At 41.4% G+C, this 17,823-nt stretch overlaps 1 protein-coding gene across 2 annotated transcripts in view; it reads right to left on the reverse strand.

Annotated features, from left to right (window-relative positions):
* Positions 1 to 1,237: 1,237 nt before the first annotated feature.
* Positions 1,238 to 17,823, reverse strand: part of SYNJ2 (synaptojanin 2) — a 65,173-nt gene continuing 48,587 nt past the window's right edge. For both annotated transcript variants that reach the window (XM_014892743.2, XM_014892744.2), the window contains 11 exons: positions 17,611 to 17,767; positions 15,568 to 15,685; positions 13,602 to 13,820; positions 12,284 to 12,362; positions 10,784 to 10,952; positions 10,236 to 10,385; positions 7,548 to 7,682; positions 6,424 to 6,536; positions 5,609 to 5,717; positions 4,110 to 4,312; positions 1,238 to 2,393 (listed from right to left, as the gene is read on the reverse strand). In XM_014892743.2, the coding sequence (XP_014748229.2) occupies positions 1,614 to 2,393; positions 4,110 to 4,312; positions 5,609 to 5,717; positions 6,424 to 6,536; positions 7,548 to 7,682; positions 10,236 to 10,385; positions 10,784 to 10,952; positions 12,284 to 12,362; positions 13,602 to 13,820; positions 15,568 to 15,685; positions 17,611 to 17,767 (2,232 nt within the window). In that variant the 3' untranslated portion in view covers positions 1,238 to 1,613. The remainder of the gene's footprint in view (positions 2,394 to 4,109; positions 4,313 to 5,608; positions 5,718 to 6,423; positions 6,537 to 7,547; positions 7,683 to 10,235; positions 10,386 to 10,783; positions 10,953 to 12,283; positions 12,363 to 13,601; positions 13,821 to 15,567; positions 15,686 to 17,610; positions 17,768 to 17,823) is intronic.

The raw sequence follows: 17,823 nt of genomic DNA on the forward strand, positions 1-17,823 counted from the left end.
ATAGAATGCTAAAGGCCACATCCATCTCTTATTCAAGGAGAGTAATAAAGCAGATTTTATTTGACTTGTATAAATCCAGTTTAATTGGCTTTCCTGCTAACACTTTCATTAACATGTAAATTAGCTGTCCTAGAGCTGTTAATTATCTTTGCAGAAAATGTTGGATGTGGTCATATACCGTACTCTTTCTTTTTTACTGCTAATGTTTTATACTGAGATGTGCCCATAAATATTCACTGTATTTTTTTAAAGAGGAGGACTAAGAGGCAAAGGCTTTGTGTCGTCTTGTAGGGAAACTAGTATCTTATATTATTCACCAGCCTGCAGCCACGTTAAGCTGGCAGTCACAGGAGAAGCTTAGCACTGGGCTTTATGGGCTTGGCCTTTGAAGGTTCTGGGGATCTTTTTAAAGTGTCTGGCAAATGAGAGAGCAGAGGAGAATGACAGGTGCTCAAAGGTAGCATCCTCTCTTACAGGACGTCTTGTGTTCAAAATTCGGCATGGCAGAGAAACAGACATTGTGAGGAAGAAAATGGCTGAATTCCCAGTCTTTGGGAAGCTCAGAACAAGCCAATTAATTTTCCTATGGAAAAAGGGGGAAAAAAACCTTAACTTTTTAAATATATCTTAAAATTTTTTTGAACATTTGTTGTTTTTTCAGCTTCACCACCTGCTTAAAAATGTTCTCCTTCCTTTAATAATGGAAGATCTTGATGCTTCTCTTAACGAGTTACCATGACAAGTTGCAATCTGGTTATTAACTGCCTCCTTTGCACAAATGGCATCTATCGTGTGCAGTTCCACCCCACAGGCATGGCAAAAAGGACGAGCTTGTTCCTCATCTGCGCTGTGGAAATACAAAATTGACACAGCATTTGCTTACAAAGACACTGAGTGGGAACAGGGACACAACTACTGAATTGCTAAACTGCCTTTAGCATAAAACATGCCTAAGCCAGTACCTGTGGCATCAGCTGCTCTCAGCCATTCCCTGTATTTCCTCAGGATCTGCACAGACAATGCACAAGCAGCCCATAGCATTTCTTTGCAGTGAAACAGCATGTGGAAAACTACAGTCCTTTTTCAAAATATGCTGTTAGACATGGGCCTGGGGACAAAAACAAAGGTGAGTTTTGGAAACCTGGAGCAGAGCAATACCAGTGTTACAGCTGTTGTTATACTAGAGTACATTCTCCATTTAGAAGTTCTTTCCAGAATAACTGTGGCAGCCTAACTCTTCGAAGTAAGGATGCTTTATTTCAAACAACAGAAATTGATTAAAATACACATTTCACAGGAGAATGCTTTTCTTAATGTCTTTTTTTCCATACATCATTACATGTTCTTACATATGATCTGCACCTGAAATGAAATAAAACATCTTAAGATGGATTAATAAAAAGCAATAACTTAAAATAAGGGAATTTTAAAATGAACTGTAGATAATGTTAGGTTGTATGCATTCTATATACTTCCCTCCAGGGGCTGTATCTTTAAACGTGAAAATGAAATGTAGCATGGACAGATGATATATTGCATTAAATAAAAAAAGATTTATTTTTTATTTTGCATCATAATTATGATTTCTTTTGGAACACTAAGAGGGCAAACTTTTACAACTCTAAATCAGTATTTGTTTTCATTAAGGTATTTTTGTTTTGTTCTAAGACAAGCAGTTTGTTGAACCCTTCTGTCATTGCACTGCTGTCTTCATCATCACTAAATGTAACCCAGTGACTGAAATCTTTCAGATTGGGGTGATTTAAATTCTCTGAAGTGTGTGCTGGAGAAGTAGTTGATGGTGCCTGTATGGAAAGAGGGAAGGAAGAATGGATGTCAAGGTCCAGAAGACTGGTGTTCTCTGGAAGGGAGCTGGTATCCAGTCGTTGTGGATGCTGGCCTGCTGGTGCAGAAGGGCCCTGGAGCTTTGCCATCAGTTCTGCAGCACCTGGTGCCAAGGGCTGAGCTGTGCTGGTTTCTGGGCTGGCAGAGGCTGTGTGACCTGAGCGTGCAGGACCATGAGTCTGGGGGCAGGACCCAGGGTTGTTATTGTTGGAGTTGAACAGTGACCCACTAAAAAGGAGGCTGTCACTGCTCTGGAGAACTTGGAGATGAAAAGCTGCAGGAGCTGACTTCTTCCTTCGTGGTGGCACCTTTGGGGCAAAGGGAGAGTTCTGGGGAGGCAGTACAATGGCCTCAGCTGTGCTTGCTGACAGAGGTTGCCTTTCACTGCTGCCCCTGCTCTCCTGGGGCTTCCCAGCTTGTGTTCTGGGTTTAGGGACTGGAGTGATCTTGGTTGGACTAAGAATAGCTCCAGCTTCTAGATGGGGCTCTAGCAAGCCAAAAGGAGACTGTGCTGTCTGTTGGTCAAATTGTTCTTCCGGAGACATGGCCTGAGGAGGAAATGGAAGAAGAAATGTGAGAACAAAAAGGGACCTTAAACTCTGAGTCACTACTGGTACAAGTCTAATTGACAGCGTTACTAAGAAAAGCTGACAGTCCTGGAAGAAAAAAAAAGCAGTACTAAGAGCAGACTTGACAGCACAGTTCTCCACTGTATCTGCTGGGCTCTGGGCTCATGCTTTGTACCTTGCAGTCACCTTCAAGAGAGCTAGTGAAGGACAGCCTGATCACTCACAGCTCTTTCTGACCATCTCCCTTTTCAGGTTAGGATTTTGCTCTGGGCCAAATTAACACAGTTCTGAGGCATTATTTATTTGTTACATTTCTCTGCTGACTAATATTACTTAAGCAAGATGGCATAGAGAGGCCCATGCCTTTAGGTGTAGCTTATTTGGATAGATAAAGTTGAAGGAGAATTAGCTTAAGCTAACCCAATAAATGCATTAAGGGCTCTGTCCTGTCTCACTGATACTGGCAACTGAAGATAAAAATAAGCTCTCAAAGTCCAGTCTAGCATATATCCAGCATTTAAAAGTATATAAATAACAAGCCCAGCTCAGTCTAGGAAGGCAAGGACCGCTTCAGATTCCTCACACTCCGTGTGACTGAATGAGAGCATTTAAATTCTTTATTACTCTTGCATAGTATTAGAAGATAATGTACAGGCTTTTTCATGCAGGCAAAATATTTTGTCAGTATCTCATGCTGGACACATCTCCTGCCACTTTTTCCTATGCTGTAAAGTTGCCTACATTTGACTGCAGTAGAGGGGGATTGGGTAGAGGTTTTCAGGTACACAACTCCCATCTGACCTCCCTCAGATGGATGAAGGAATGGAATTCCAAGGCAGAGTCAAACTGAAATAGATCTATTCCTGCAGAAGCTCTCACATAACTAACACCAAAATAGCAATCCCCCTCAACACCTTTCAAGAGTGACCTGGGAATGGCAATGACTTAAAACAAACTGACCACTCCTTGCCAGAGACTGTGCTGTCTGGGTTGGGTTTTTTGGTGAATCTGCTAAGTAAAGATAGCACAAAGTCCATTATAGAGAAGGGCTGAGTGCCTTCACCAAAGGAAGGTAAGTCAGGAGCCCTAAAAATTTAGAAGAGACCTTCCTTAGCAGAGATTCTGTCAAAGGAAGAATATAAAAGGTTATATTTGCCTTGTATTCAAATTGATTTACAAATTAGATAATCATTTTAGCAGCTCTAGAGGTGAACTACTGTCTCCCTTGTAGAGACCTGACATATATTAAAACCTGAACACCTACAGCTTTGTATTTTTGAGAACATGAACTCTTGAGTAGACTCCAGAATTCAAACTGAAAGGCTGGATCCCATTACAAGGTGTGCAAGAGAAGTAAGAAAGGATGCAAGACACAGATGAAGAGGCTGCCTCAAATCTTTACAGAGCAGACCACTCATGGTCAAAAGTAGAGACTGTGATAAAGAACAAATGAGTCTTAAATCCTGACAAGGTTTAGACAAACCAGAAGAAGAAAATAGATTGACAAATACAAAAGCTGAATATGGCTCTCTTTCCAATCATTCTTGCATTTTTATGCCTTGGTGTATGTAACACACAAAATTATTCCAGCACCTGCTGACATGACAGGACTTCCTGCAAAAAACAACCAGCCCACCCCTCCATTATTCACACTGTGTAATGGAAGCTGGATGCATTTTGCTGCAACTCTCTTACATTTTCCACCTTGACTCCAGTCCTTTGCTGAGGCACTGGTTTCTTTGGAGTTGGAACTTTGGGTGGTGGACGATGAGGCACAGGCACTGCTCCTGCCTGTGACCCTTGAAATGATGCTGACTTTGTGATGCTGGGGAGAGCCTCAGGTTTGGAGGAAGTTTGGTTTCTGGTCGGAACAGGCTTTACTGCATCTTCCTGTACTCCTGAAAAGCAAAACTAAATATGGCATCTTGGCCTGATTGAAACATAGATTCAAGATAATTTCTTTCACAACCACGTTTCCCAAAATGTTCATGCCTATAGGGCCAACTCAGGCCAAGAAGGTCGGTTTTGGAACTAAGCAGAGACCTTTGCAAACCTGTAACATCTGTAAGAGGCTGTTAGGGAAAAACTTCCCTGTCTGAAATAATTTAATGCCAAACCATCAGTGCTGTGCCACCATTTGGTCAAGTGGAAAAAACACTGGCTGGGGGTTCAGGAGTACAGGGCTCAAGCTCTGAGTGTCCTTTTGCCATTATCTGGAAAACCAAGTTAACAATACCAAGTGCATCTTGTAGAGTACTTTGGAAAGAATTGTAAATGCCAACAGGTGGTACAGTACAAGGGCCTGGAAGTGATGCTGACCAGACTAGTTTTCTTACCCACACCAAGTGAATGTGAATTTCAAAATCAATGGAGAGTAAATCTGATTTCAAAATGAAATGAACAGCACTGAGGAACAAACATCAAGATTCCTTTATGGTATTTCTAAATAAATGGGATTATTCCAGACTGTATTCATTCAACATAGAAATGAAAAGGGATGGTTTTCTGCTAAACTGAGAGCCTTGCAAACTCAGGTAGCCATTTTCATTCATACAGCATCAGCAGAAAGACTGCATGCAACCCTGGGGGATACATTCACAGTACCTAAGCTAGTTTTGTGCTCTAACTTGCCCTTGCAAGAAGCTCTCTTCTCCAGGGACTACACAGAGAGCCTAAGCATAGAGTAGCCTTTTAGCTTAGCTATTCAAGCTGAAGTAGTGCAAGCTTTTATCTAGGTTACAGCTATACTTGCTGTCCAAATGTGAACAGAATCCAGGTTATTTCTCCTAGAGCTGCATTTGCTGTGTAGTTCTGCTTGGAATAGCGAGCATTCAGTAAATAGAGCAGCAAATATCCTTTATGCAAGTCTGAGCTAACACAGGCACCATCCGTTTAGTAAAATCCCATCTTTATATTTTAATTTTTCCTACTAAATCTGGGCATAAATAACTCAAGGTTCTCCTAGTAACAGGTTCTACAACAAAATATAAAATTTTAATCATCTTGAAAATATACAATTTTAATCATCTTAATATTATCAGAACTGACAGAGAATACCATATACAATTTTGCAAGAATGTGTTCAGGTGAAATTCTGAATAGGAATATGTGCATCTGGGCTATGGTGAGATGAATAAACCTGCAGTTTTCTTTAATTAAAGATGTTTAGAAGTCGGTCAGAAAGCTGTGCTTACCTCCTTTGGCCTCCATAAGACATCTAATAGCTTCTTCTGCTTCTTCAGCTGTGGTTGTTTTGATCTGCTTGACGTTGTAAGGTTTGCTTATTCCAGTCCGGACTTTGGGCTTTAAAAACACAAAGGAGAATGAGTTTTCTTGAGAGAACTGATTTTTCTTGTACACCTCTAATTTTACATCTAAGCTCATACACCTGTAAAATTCTGTTCTTTCAAGTGGCTATTCCGTGACCTATAAATACTAAAGAAATGGGAATCTTTTAGCAAATTGTCCATCTTTGCTGCCAGCTGACAGAAGGCCAGTGCCTGCATGCCACAGCTAGTCCCTTAGCCATCCCTTGTTCAATGCATTAGGGTCCTCATCCAGCAAGACAGGAGGGAAGAGGCATTTCCACATTCTGGTCTTGGTCTCTTCAGGGGACTAACAGCCTTGCTGCCAGTGATCAAGAACTTTTCCTGCCTTTTGGGCACTAGCATGGCCCAACAAAACAGAGGTGAGAAAATAATTAAACCATGCAATGGTTAAAAATTCAAGTTAGCATCTGTCAGGAAGCAGCAACAGTGCTCTGGTCTCACACCACTCATTCTCTCTGTCCCTCTTTGGCCTTCCTAACTCCTGTTAATTCATTAACATTTTTCTGCTGCCTAACAGGGCCTAGAGTTTAGTATTACAGTACAAGAAGCTATCTTCTCTTTTTCAGCTCAGACATGTGACTTCCTTCCTGGTATGACAGGTGCATCCTGTACTTGATTCTCAGTGTGGATGGGAGGGATGAGGACAATGCTAAGAGGCCATGCTGAGCAGCAGGACTCACTGGCTGCTGAGGGGCTCCAGGAAGCAGCTTTGCCGTTGCCAGGATGGAGCAGGTAGAATGGCTTCCTGGAGAGAGGGGACCATCTGAGGGAGACTTTTTGCCTGATGTTCCAGCTGGAAGAGGAATAAAAGAAGGCTTTTTACATTCAAGAGCTGGTACAAAATTTTATCTGCAGTGGAGCAAAATGAATGTGCATACCATCACGTTCTCAAAATTTTAAACTGTTTCAGGAAGCAGTTTTGTAGTTAGTCTTTCTTTCATTTAATTAATTAGATAACCTCAGCTGAGCATTAACATTGCATTCTAGGCACAGAAATACAGATACCAGTGTTGGCACTTCTGTGAAACAGAATCAAAAATAAATGGGAATAATACTAAAGAACTCATCTTCTATCAGGTGAGCATGACAGAACTTCTAATTTAAGACTGGAAAATATACACAAAAGAGAGACTTTTGGGCTGCAAGAAAAACATGATGTATAGGTTGTCTAATACAGGAGGCAAAGATGATTATGCTCCTCTAGCAATCAGCTTTCGTCCAGAAATAGCCATGAAAACAGGAGGAGCACAGCTCTGGATGGCATCTCAGGGGGGCAGAGCTTAGTTAAAGAGCTTCACTTTCCTTTGTGCCTCACTGAAAATCATAATCCACTTTGCATTTCTTTCATAAACACAAGAATTGCTTGCGAAGAAGGAAAGGACAGAAACTATCCAGAATAAGTATTTTGTCAAAGGTTTTTAAAATTCTCATTACAATTAATTCAGAATCAAGAATTCAGAATGCAAGAAAACACTTCAGAAGTCAGCGGCATAAATACCAGTATCTTTATTGCCACAAAGTGGCTGCTCAGCTCGCTAACCTTAGTGGTGAGCTAGTAGGAAACATATGGGCTACTCTGTCCTTACTAAAGACTTTTTTTTGTGGAGTATCTGTCATCCTGAAGACAAACTTCTGCCATGACTAATGGCAGTAATGCTCAGGCTGAAACAGGCTGGGAAGCAAGTACGAGTCCCACGACAACCTGACATTTCAGAACAAGGTATTACTTTCTTTGTCACCCAGACATGGCAGGCAGAAACTGTTCAGCTGGGGCCCACACCACATTAAAGAAAGTTCAACTCACCAGGAGGGGGAGGCCTCTGTGGTGGCTGAGGTGGCCGAGGCCTGGTAGGAATGGACAGAGACCTGCTTGGAATCCGGCGCCGGCATTCCCCACTTCCCTCCAGCTCCTGCTTCAAATCGGCCAGGTCTGCATCATCTAGGGACATTTTAGAAAGTGTCTGCGTTAGATACACACTGGGTGAGGGGCACCAGATCTGAGGGGTCAGGAGAGAGGTGACTACGAGTGGCAAGCCTGAGCCAGGTCTCTCAGCAACATGACAGCTCCATTCACATTTTTTGCTCTCCCCAAAAATCTGCCTGCTCCCACTGCAGGAAACATCTCAAATACTTCTTTCTCTCTATCTCCTTTTCCACTGTTTATTACCTGTTTGCACCAACACAAAAAATCCCTGCACCTGATTCTAAGGTTACTCGGCATCTTGTTCGATTCTGAGATTTTCACAGCCAGACTTAGTGGCAACCTGCTCCCATTCAAACTGTCATGGCAAATTCCTTGCTTTCCATCCCAAACACAGGAATTCCATTTGAGGATTAGACACGTTTTCTTGAACAAGAGAACTGTTACTATACCAGAGAAAAATCTGAGTGGCTCAATCATCACATCTCTGCTTTCCAGCAACATCTCCTAACAGGTACAGTGGCCTCAATCTGCTAGCTCTTGGCTGTACCTTAAATCACTAACTAATTACTGAGTCTTTCATCTCCTCTAAGCTTTTCTGACAGCTGGAGAGGGGAGAAGTATGGATTGCTTTATTCTCCCCCATCTGCTATAGTGAGGACTTTCAGTCCTCTCACCCTGCCATGGCTGCCCCGCTACGCAGCTCTTGTTCTTTAGAGCTCCAAGATTCACCAGGTTTAGTTTTGTCCCTGTGTTTTGGAGAGATGGGGAAGGAATTATCAGCAGCAGTGTCTTGCACTCCAGGCATCTGTAAACAAGTTCTTGCTTTTCGGAAAGCTGTGCTCTGCAGGGAATCCCGAGCTGCCTCACAGCTTCCTGCTCCCACTCAGCAGCAGATGGCAGCCACAGAGACAGAGCCTGTGGTCTGCCCAGCCCGCCCTCCCCGCGCTCTTTGCATTTTCAATACTTCTAAGCTGCAGATATGGGCTCATCAGTAGGACCCAAGGAAGCATGCAGGCACCTGGAGGCATGGTTTGAAGTGCTGGCAGTAAAACTGAACACAACAAAAGCCAGCCATTACCACTCAATTCCGTCCCTGAAAGGCTGCTGGTAGGGACATCAGTTTCATGAAGCTGTGCCCTTCCCTGACCTCAGAAACACACATACACACTATTGTGCCTGTCACTGTTTTCCATCTGTGTCTACCACCAGCTACACAGTCATCATACCTTCAGTTAGGGGTTACTCAGGCAGAATTGGAAGCTTATGGAGGAATCTGAAATTGCAGACACTTTAAGATTAATTGAATATATCATATTTTGAGTTATGTGAGATCATGATCCCACTGTGACCTCCTTCAAACTATACTCCATAACCTCTATTTACTTTGTGATATTTTTTGTGGAGAAGAGTCAGTGTGGGTGACAAGACTCACTGCAATTCTCTGTGGCTTAATGAATCATCACACAGCAGGCCAGAGGTGCTTGGAGGGCAAGGCACCCTATAATACAAAGTGATTGACTTCACAGTATTTAATAATGACTGATTACTTCTTGACTCAGGGATAGGCTTTTGGGTCTGACCACACTGAACCCAGCCTATGACTCAAGGTGGGCAAGAAAGCCCTAAATCACTCTGTTTGGAAAATCTGTCTGTGTAAGTGTACGAATTTAATTTAATCTTTTTGAACTCTACTTATGACTCAACCTTTGAAGGTATTAAAAGTTTTCACTTTTATGTCAGAAGACAAAGCACTTCTGAGAGAGTGCAGAATGACAGCTACTGAATCACTTGCTGTCACAATGAGGTGTTTAATACATATCCCAGCCTGTCAATGCTTGGCCACTGAAGCATGTCCTGATCACATCTCATTGTAAGACCACAACTGCCTTGGCTAGTTCTTGCTGCAGTTTTTATCAGTTTTCTCTCCACAGCCTTATCTTCTTTTTAGCAAGTCACTTCACAATAATGTGCAAACAAGCCAGGTAACCCAGGAAAAAGGTAACACATTTATGAAGAACCTAAAGAACTATAATATGTATATATTCTATCAACCTTGACTCCTTCAGAAATAAATCAAATGGGAACAAAGGAAAAACTTCAGGCCTCTGAAGTAATTTGAACACAACCTCCCAGCTTACAGCTGACTGCTCTGCCACCACTATTGTTCAAAGGCCAGACTTGAGCCCATCACTGAATCAACAGGATTCTTTTGGCTTGATTTTGCTTTGGCCCTCACCAATAAGAAAACAGCATGCAATTTTTTGTTGTATGTTCTGGTGCCAAACATCAAAAGGATAAAAAGATTTCATTTCCTCTAGCTAGAAAGGGAAAAACAGCATTTTTCAGCTTTCCTGCCTTGCCCTGGCCAAGAGAGGAGAATCTAAGTCTCACCATTTGCATTGCTGTTCTGCCGGAGCACCTCAGTTACAGTCACTAACTCAAGGGGAGTTAAGCATGAATAGGTACTACAGGACAACACAGAATGAAAATATAAATGAACAGGGAAATACAACAGGAAAACAAGCAACAATCCTTCAGGTCTTACCTTAAGGAAGGTGGATACTTTACCTCTATACAGGTGGGGGGTTTGTCCAGATTTGTTTGAAAGAGCTGTGGATGTGCAGTGTCCAGAGCGCTCCAACATATCTTCTGTTGTGTCTGCTACTAGGTGTTGACATAGAGCATCCTCTAAATAATCATCTTCATCCTCTACGTCACCTGGATTAAAATATTAGATAGCAAAGTATTAATGAGCAAATTCATTCTCTGTCTCTCTACACTGCTAATTAATTAATCTATACTATCAGTTAATTTAACATCTGGCTGGGCAAGATTCTTGTGTAACCACCCCAAGTGTTTCATTAGTTTGTTTCTACAGACAGCTGTACCATACATTGAATTTGCTAACATGTAACACTAAATTGACAGGATGATCTAAGTAACAGTTCTATACCCAGGCACAGAGTCAAGTCATGGCTTTAATTAAAGTTGTCTTTTTAAGAAGTGTGGGTTCATTACAAATTAAGGTGCCACTGACACTCATAATGTACTTTCTCTGTGCAATCAAAGTCAGCAAAGCAATTTCTCACTACTTAGCTTAGAAACATGTTGCTTACCTTCTGACTCATAGTCCAAACTTGAGAAGTCAAAATTTTCTTCCAGAAGATGGGAGTTTGCTGTGGGGGACATGGGGACAAAGCTGTCTCGTTTTCGAGCAATTTCGTCCTGAAGGCCCTTTAGCCAGTCCTTAGTCTTAGGCTGGATCTTCACTGTTCTGCCTTTAACCTAAGCACAAAAAGAATCGTTTCCCTTTGCCAAGCACCTTCACAAAACGAGAACGCTCAAATGGAATAAGCAAGTGCTGCCAGCCTGTTCAGAATCACACAGATCACAGATTCTGAGTTGCAAGGGACCCAGAAGGATCAAGTCCAATTATTAAGGGAATGGCCCATGCAGGCATTGAACCCAAGACCCCAGTGTTATTAGCACCATGCTCTGACCAAAACTGCTTCAGAAACTGATGCGACTAAAGCTTCACTTAGGAAGCTAAATGGAAAGGAAACACTCTTCTTACCCCCCCATACCAAGTTTTCAGACTGCAACAAAATTCTTGAAAGAAAATGAGCTTCACAGCTCAAAAGCACTGCTGCTGCATTTGGGAAATACTGGAGAAATAGGTGAAACATCAAATATTGTCAAAATGACAGCGGAATAGCAATATTGGCATGGGAGGGTGCCATTTTTGAGTCAGCAGCATTAAAATACACAAGAGTTTTGTACTGCTGCCACCTGTAAGGAGACTGACCAGAAAATGTCATCTATGATGTATATGGAAGGTGTAAGATTAAGACTTAAGATGCTAATCTGTGTTGCTCTATGACATTTGGGGTGAAACGCAGACAGGCCAGCAGCTTTGACAGGAAAATCTGTTTGAAAAGTTCCCAACTCAGATTCCCAGCACCTTGACATACGGGGTGCATACAAGTATGTTTCACTCTGTGCTATAAATTACATCAATGGCAGGAGTCAAATTAGAAAATAAAACTGCAAATATGAAAGAAGAATGAGAGTTAAATCCATTACTTAAGTTTACAGGGCAGCCCCACAAACAGCTTTTTCAACAGGGGGTTGATGATTAGTAGAGCATGCGTGTGGGAAGGAAAAGCAGGGGATGGGAAGGTGATCGCCTACTGCTAATGCTGGATTTGCCATGGAAGCAAATGAATCATGTTGTTACAGTTTAGAAGAAGGAGGCTATTTGATACACCGGAGAAACAAAAAATCTCCAACCACAATCATGAGGATGCTTTGGCAACAGTATAAAGTCACACAGAATGTCAGGAGAACTGCTTCAAGTAGCCACAACCACAAACAAGTCCAGGGGTGTCAGAGGCCAGATCCTAAACACTGCTTGGGAGCCATAAAAAGTCACCTCATGCTATCCTGAAACTAAAATACTTCATTAATAGCCTCAGCAGATGTGGGACTTCATGAGCACTAACTTTCTTTGAAATAATGCTACTTGATTTAGGTAGAAACTAAAGTACTTCGTTCTAAGCAGCCACTTTTGAGTAATTTGTTATGAAATTATTATGATAGGTTTGAGAAAGTCTTACTTTGGCACCATCTATATCCATAACACGAAGAGCTGACTTGCTGTCTGCAAATGTCACCAGCATTTGACCCCCACAGATCCTAGTGAAAAAAAAAGCAGAGGAGAAAAACCATTTTATTTCACCATTGAATAAAACCCTTTGAAGGCTAGCATGATAGAAAACTACCATATAGATCTATATACAGGATACACATGCAGTGCTATGCATTTGGTTTTAGTTGTATTTTCCTTCACAATTCTACTTTTTGAGGAGGAGCAGGTGATCTATGAATCCCAGCTGGGCTCCTCTTCTCTCCAATCCTCCCTTGTGTGACCCCAGCACCCTGCCCTTTTCTGGATCACCCCTGGAACAGCAGGACAAACATCTCAGTAGCTGTTGACAAGATACCCAGTCCAATATTTACACTCCTTCTGGACTAACTTCCATGGTTCTGCATACCCTTTACCTCAGAGGACATGGGATGTTCCCAAATACTAGTATTCCACCAGGATCTAAAGCAATTAAAAACAAGACAAACCAAAACATGCTCTTTTCTTGCTCCTTTTCTTCACAAGCAAGGTGGTACTGTTTTTCCTGCCTGGCTGCTTTTGAACCCTCAGCTTATACTGGTACTTCATAAAACTATATAACAACAGGTCATCAGCTTTCTCCACTAACAAATGAACATGAACAAATAAACATGAACAAGTTTTTGGCAGTGTTTCCCAGAGGTCAACTGTTAGGTCTTTTGCCTGTATTTCTCAAAACAGAAGTCTCACAGCTGTGCTGGAGCCCTGTAGAGAATCAATCAGAATGAAATTAAGCTGCTCTGACAGAAGGTATCACACTCTCCCTCTCAAACCCAGTGGGGGATAGCATTGCGAGAAGCTGTACTGTTAACAAACAAACAAAATGACCCCCAACAGGAAGGAGAGCCAGCCAGGAAATCCTGCCAAGTGTGAAAGAGTGGTGGAAGAGAGCAGACCCCCCCAGAGGAGTTGAAGGAGGGCCAGAGGATCCACCAGAAGCAGCAATGCTTGGAAGTGAGGCCTGAATCTAAAGATGATGATTTACACCAAAGTCTCTGCTTTATGGTGTTGTACTGAATAAAATTCTCTTTCACTCAGACAAGAGAGTTGTTGGATTATTTCTTTAAAAGGTTGCCAAGAGGTGTAAGATATTCGAAGCACTTGCATTCAATTTCTAATTGAAGAATTGAAAGTGCAGTAAAGGAGTTCTACATACTTCCTTCCAATGCAAAGTTAACTGTCAGGACAAAAAGGATCTTGTAGTCTGTGGTTTTTAATAGAAGCCATGCCATTTCAGATCCCAAACTCACCTGACCAGAACAACAGTGCCATAATCCTCAAACATCTGCATAAGCTCTGTACGCAAGTCTTCAGGAAACTCGTTTTTCTCTTCAGGTGTTGGTGACAGCAGATTTACCACTACTGTGGCATCCAGTGGTCCCTGGAAAGATGACACTTCCCGGAAAACACTGTCACGGGCAGCTTCATTAACTTCCTGAACTTCCACTTCTACAATAGCTAACACTGGCCTACATAAAACAAAGGAAAAATACTTATTTAAAAATAAGAAGTGCTTATATAAAATTAAAATCTATATAAAGAAGGAGGCCAGGTAAGCTTCATTTTTTTCTGCAGTTGTCAGCATCATGCCTTGAGCACTATTATTTATATTTCCCAGTCCTGCGTTAGCTGAATGTAACAGTGAACACACATCATAAGTGAATTGAAATAACAATTGTATGCTGCACTTATGGTAAACCTACAGACCAAAAATATCAGGATACTTCGCTCATTATGAAACAGCTGTGGCCCCAAGTATCTATAAATCAGGATGGAAATATAGAATTTTCTGCTAGACAAGGCCACATATCTTCTTCCAAAAACTAAGGACAAGGTATTATAGATGTATAACATTGTCATGTAGCAAATATGTGCCAATCCATTACACTATAAGCAGCCAACACTGCAAACTTCCTTCTTGAGCCATTTCTTACAAATTACCTCTTTGTGTGTTAGACCTGAATAAAATTGAGAGAGCTGTCTGAAAGAGTAGAACTTGTCTCATCTCAGTGGGTGCAATCCACATTCTCAGATTTTCACCTGCACATATACACAGAGCAGTGACTGGGATGGCTGATCTTAAAACTATGTCAAAATTGCTGCCTTCTACTTGCCATAGACCTGGCTCTTGAATACACATTACCAGACCATATGAAAGCAGCAACAGCAGGACTAGCTTTCTCCTCCCTAATAAGGGGAGAAAATTTATAGGAAGCATGAACTATTTCCATAAGCATTGTGAATCATAATGCATTTCTATATGTCACAAAAATACAGCTATGCCCTTTTTCTAGCACAAAAAGCAAACCTGCTGACTGTAATCAAGAACTAGCTTTTGGAGTCAAGTTTGCTGAAATAGAAAACCATGTATAACAGTCATGTTTCACAGATTGCATCCTCAGGGTCCTATATAATGAGAACAGCAGCTCCACTGTGCTTTGCAGAACACAGCAATGTCAGAGCCTTGACACAGAGAAATTGATTGCAAGAGGCATGTTCTTCCATCGCTAGAGGAGTACAGAACAGTCCTGGCATGCAAGAACACCACCAGAAGCACATAGACAGCTACTGGGGGTAATATAGCAGCATTTCCACAAAGCATGCAAGGGGTGAGACAAATATTCTGCATCTAAGGCACCTTTCAAAATGTATTTATTAAAGATTTTGTTTCTCAGAAGTGAAGCAGAGAACACGTTTATCAAAGACAGGTAAAAGAGAGGTTAATGATATAGACCAACCAGAAGCACTGGCTTTTGATTTTTCTACCTTCTCTCGTTTCCATTTTTAAAGGAGGCACAGAACCTCCACACTTGAGTACAGTGAAGAGGCCAAACTTGTCCCTGTGTGCCCTGGCTTACACCTCTTCAGGCCATATAGTCCCAACCTCTTCCTCTCCTGCAGCAAACTGAGTGGAAATCCATCAGAGCAGCTCCCTTAGGTATCAGAGCTTTTCCAAAGCCAAGTAACAAAAAGCTCTGTTTTCTATACCTCTTGCTGCAATCATTGTGCAGGAAAAATAAACACATGACTGTAGATACTTGCCACTCTGGTATAAAACTCATCATGAGAGGAAAAAACCCATCAAGCAGATACTGGACATGGAACAAGGGTTTAATTCCTGTTTTAATCAGACTTGGTCCCTCACTCTGAAGGTGCAATTCAGCATGATACATTTTAACCTGGCACATTTTAACCTCTCTCTGATTGTTGAGTTACCTGTGGTCAGATGCTTGCAGCTCTGCTCTCCCATAGTACATCAAGGCTCCAGGGGTCCAAGTGTGCCTGACTTTAGTATCAGCATTCAGATCACTGTCCAGAAGATTGATCTCTCCAGCTGTGCAGCACAAAATATGATTTAAAACTCACCCAAATCTAGTTTTACTAACAGTTAAACACTATTTTATTAGGAAGTTCTCCACAGACCCTAGCAGTGGGAGGTGGAGGTATTTTGTTCTTGTATACATATCATTCAAATAAGTGCTTGTATCCTACAAGATTTACAAATTAGGGACCAGAAAAAAAAAAAGAGAGAAAGGACTGGGAGTGCAACTGAGACAGCTGATCAGTAGAGTAAGACTCCTGCAAAATTGTTGACCTGAATGTCACCCAATTAATTATCAACATGGGTTGATAGAATCAGATTAGTATTTTACCTCCTACCTCAACACTGAGCATAAAACCAGACACTGCACATGGAAATTATTTTGCAAATCTGAGTATTAGACAGGGAGAAATAATACACAAGAGATAGGAGAAACCAAACCCATGCAAATCCAACCACCAAATAATTCCATTGCAACCCATTAAGGTGACAGAAAGTGCTCCAGACATTATGCTAGAGCGAGATACTCTATTGTTGTTAGTAACAAGGAAGTTTTTAGGTCACTGTTTGAATAAATGGATAACTCTGTCCCTCTTTTCTGTGAAGCTGAAAATGAATTTATATGGAGTATGGCATTTCCTCCTAATCACTCACACTGGGGCTACACTTTCTTCTCACAAAGTGAGCAGTCATTTAGCCTATAACAGCAACAAGAAGCAACACAATAAGAGCTGAGAGGCAGAAGAGCCTCATCACCAGCAGTAAAGGAGAGGAACTCTGGCAGCAATCTAAGAAAGCTTTGCAGGGCTGGGAATGCACCAGTCAGTTATGGAGCCATGTGAGCCAGCTGTGGGAAGCCTACAAACTCCAAAGAAAGAGACCTGCCTTGACTCTTGCAGACCAGCTAGTCAGGTCCTATGTGCTGTATGAACCCCAGCTGTAAAGCTCCCCGGGGCAAATTTTGCCATGCAAAATAAGAAATATGTATTAGAAATGCTGAAGGGTGGTCTTTCTCCTAAAATGAAAACAGTCAGCACAAAAACAGCTTATTATGTCTCATACAGCTTTTTTTCCTTGGACTGCACCTCTCTCAATGGTTTAAGCTCCTCATTTTATTTTGTTTTTCATTCCTTAGATAAGAGTGAATAACTGTATTATGATGACATATATTCTCTCACTGCCCTAGTTTTGCTTTGTAGTTTTTACACTTAACGTAGTCATGGTATGACTTATATTCCAAGCTGAAATTTCCAGGCATGTGAAAAACCACATCTGCAGGCACAGACCAAATTAATTCTCCAGCAATTACACTCTTAATATGAATTTATTCACATTTTAGAAACACTGGAGGATAGATGTTCCTGCAGACTGAGAGAATAATTATTAAAACTACCCCTGGATATGCAAAGAAATACTTTTTATTTCTTAACTGCAACTTTTGAATAACGAGTGAAAACGGCCTTTCTGTTGTGTGGGCCACTCATGAATTCAAAGTACTTTATAAGCACTAATTAATGAAACCTCCCCCAATTCTATAAACAAGCAGATATATTCCTAAGAATTACCAGAACAGAAGAAAATTACTGGAAATTGTTTCTACATCTACTGAGAAGACCAGTTTTAACAATCTAGCCATTATAACATAGGAACTTTATGTGGACTAATGATTCTGTTGAAAAACAACAGAATTATTTCTGTATTACTACAGCTTGGCTGTTTTCAGTTCCTCAATGAGCTCCCAGCACCTTCTCGATCTGTAGCATGAAGCCTTTGTTCATGCACACAAGAAGAAAGGGCCTTCTCTATCTGTGACACTTAATCAGTGAAGCTGAAAGAACACCTGCTTAAGTAAAGCACCATTCACTCTAGTAAATCCCCTTAAGTGGGTTCTAGATGAATTCTAAAACAACTTATAGATAAAGAAGGATCTTACACACCTGTTTTTTCAAAGGGCAGTTTCTTTCTCCACCAAAGCACTCTGTCAGTCCACGCTGGGGTTCTGCACTTATCACTTGTATCATAAGCCTCCGAGCCAACATCATATTTGTATGTTGGTCCAAAATTAATAGTCCCTTCATGGAAGTCTTTAAAAATCTAATTAAATAAAGAACAGCTCTTTAAGTTACAGATGAGGAAGGTGCCACTGTGAC

This window comes from Sturnus vulgaris, chromosome 3 (genome assembly GCF_052056855.1).
Source record: "Sturnus vulgaris isolate bStuVul1 chromosome 3, bStuVul1.hap1, whole genome shotgun sequence".
Lineage (NCBI taxonomy): Eukaryota > Metazoa > Chordata > Aves > Passeriformes > Sturnidae > Sturnus > Sturnus vulgaris.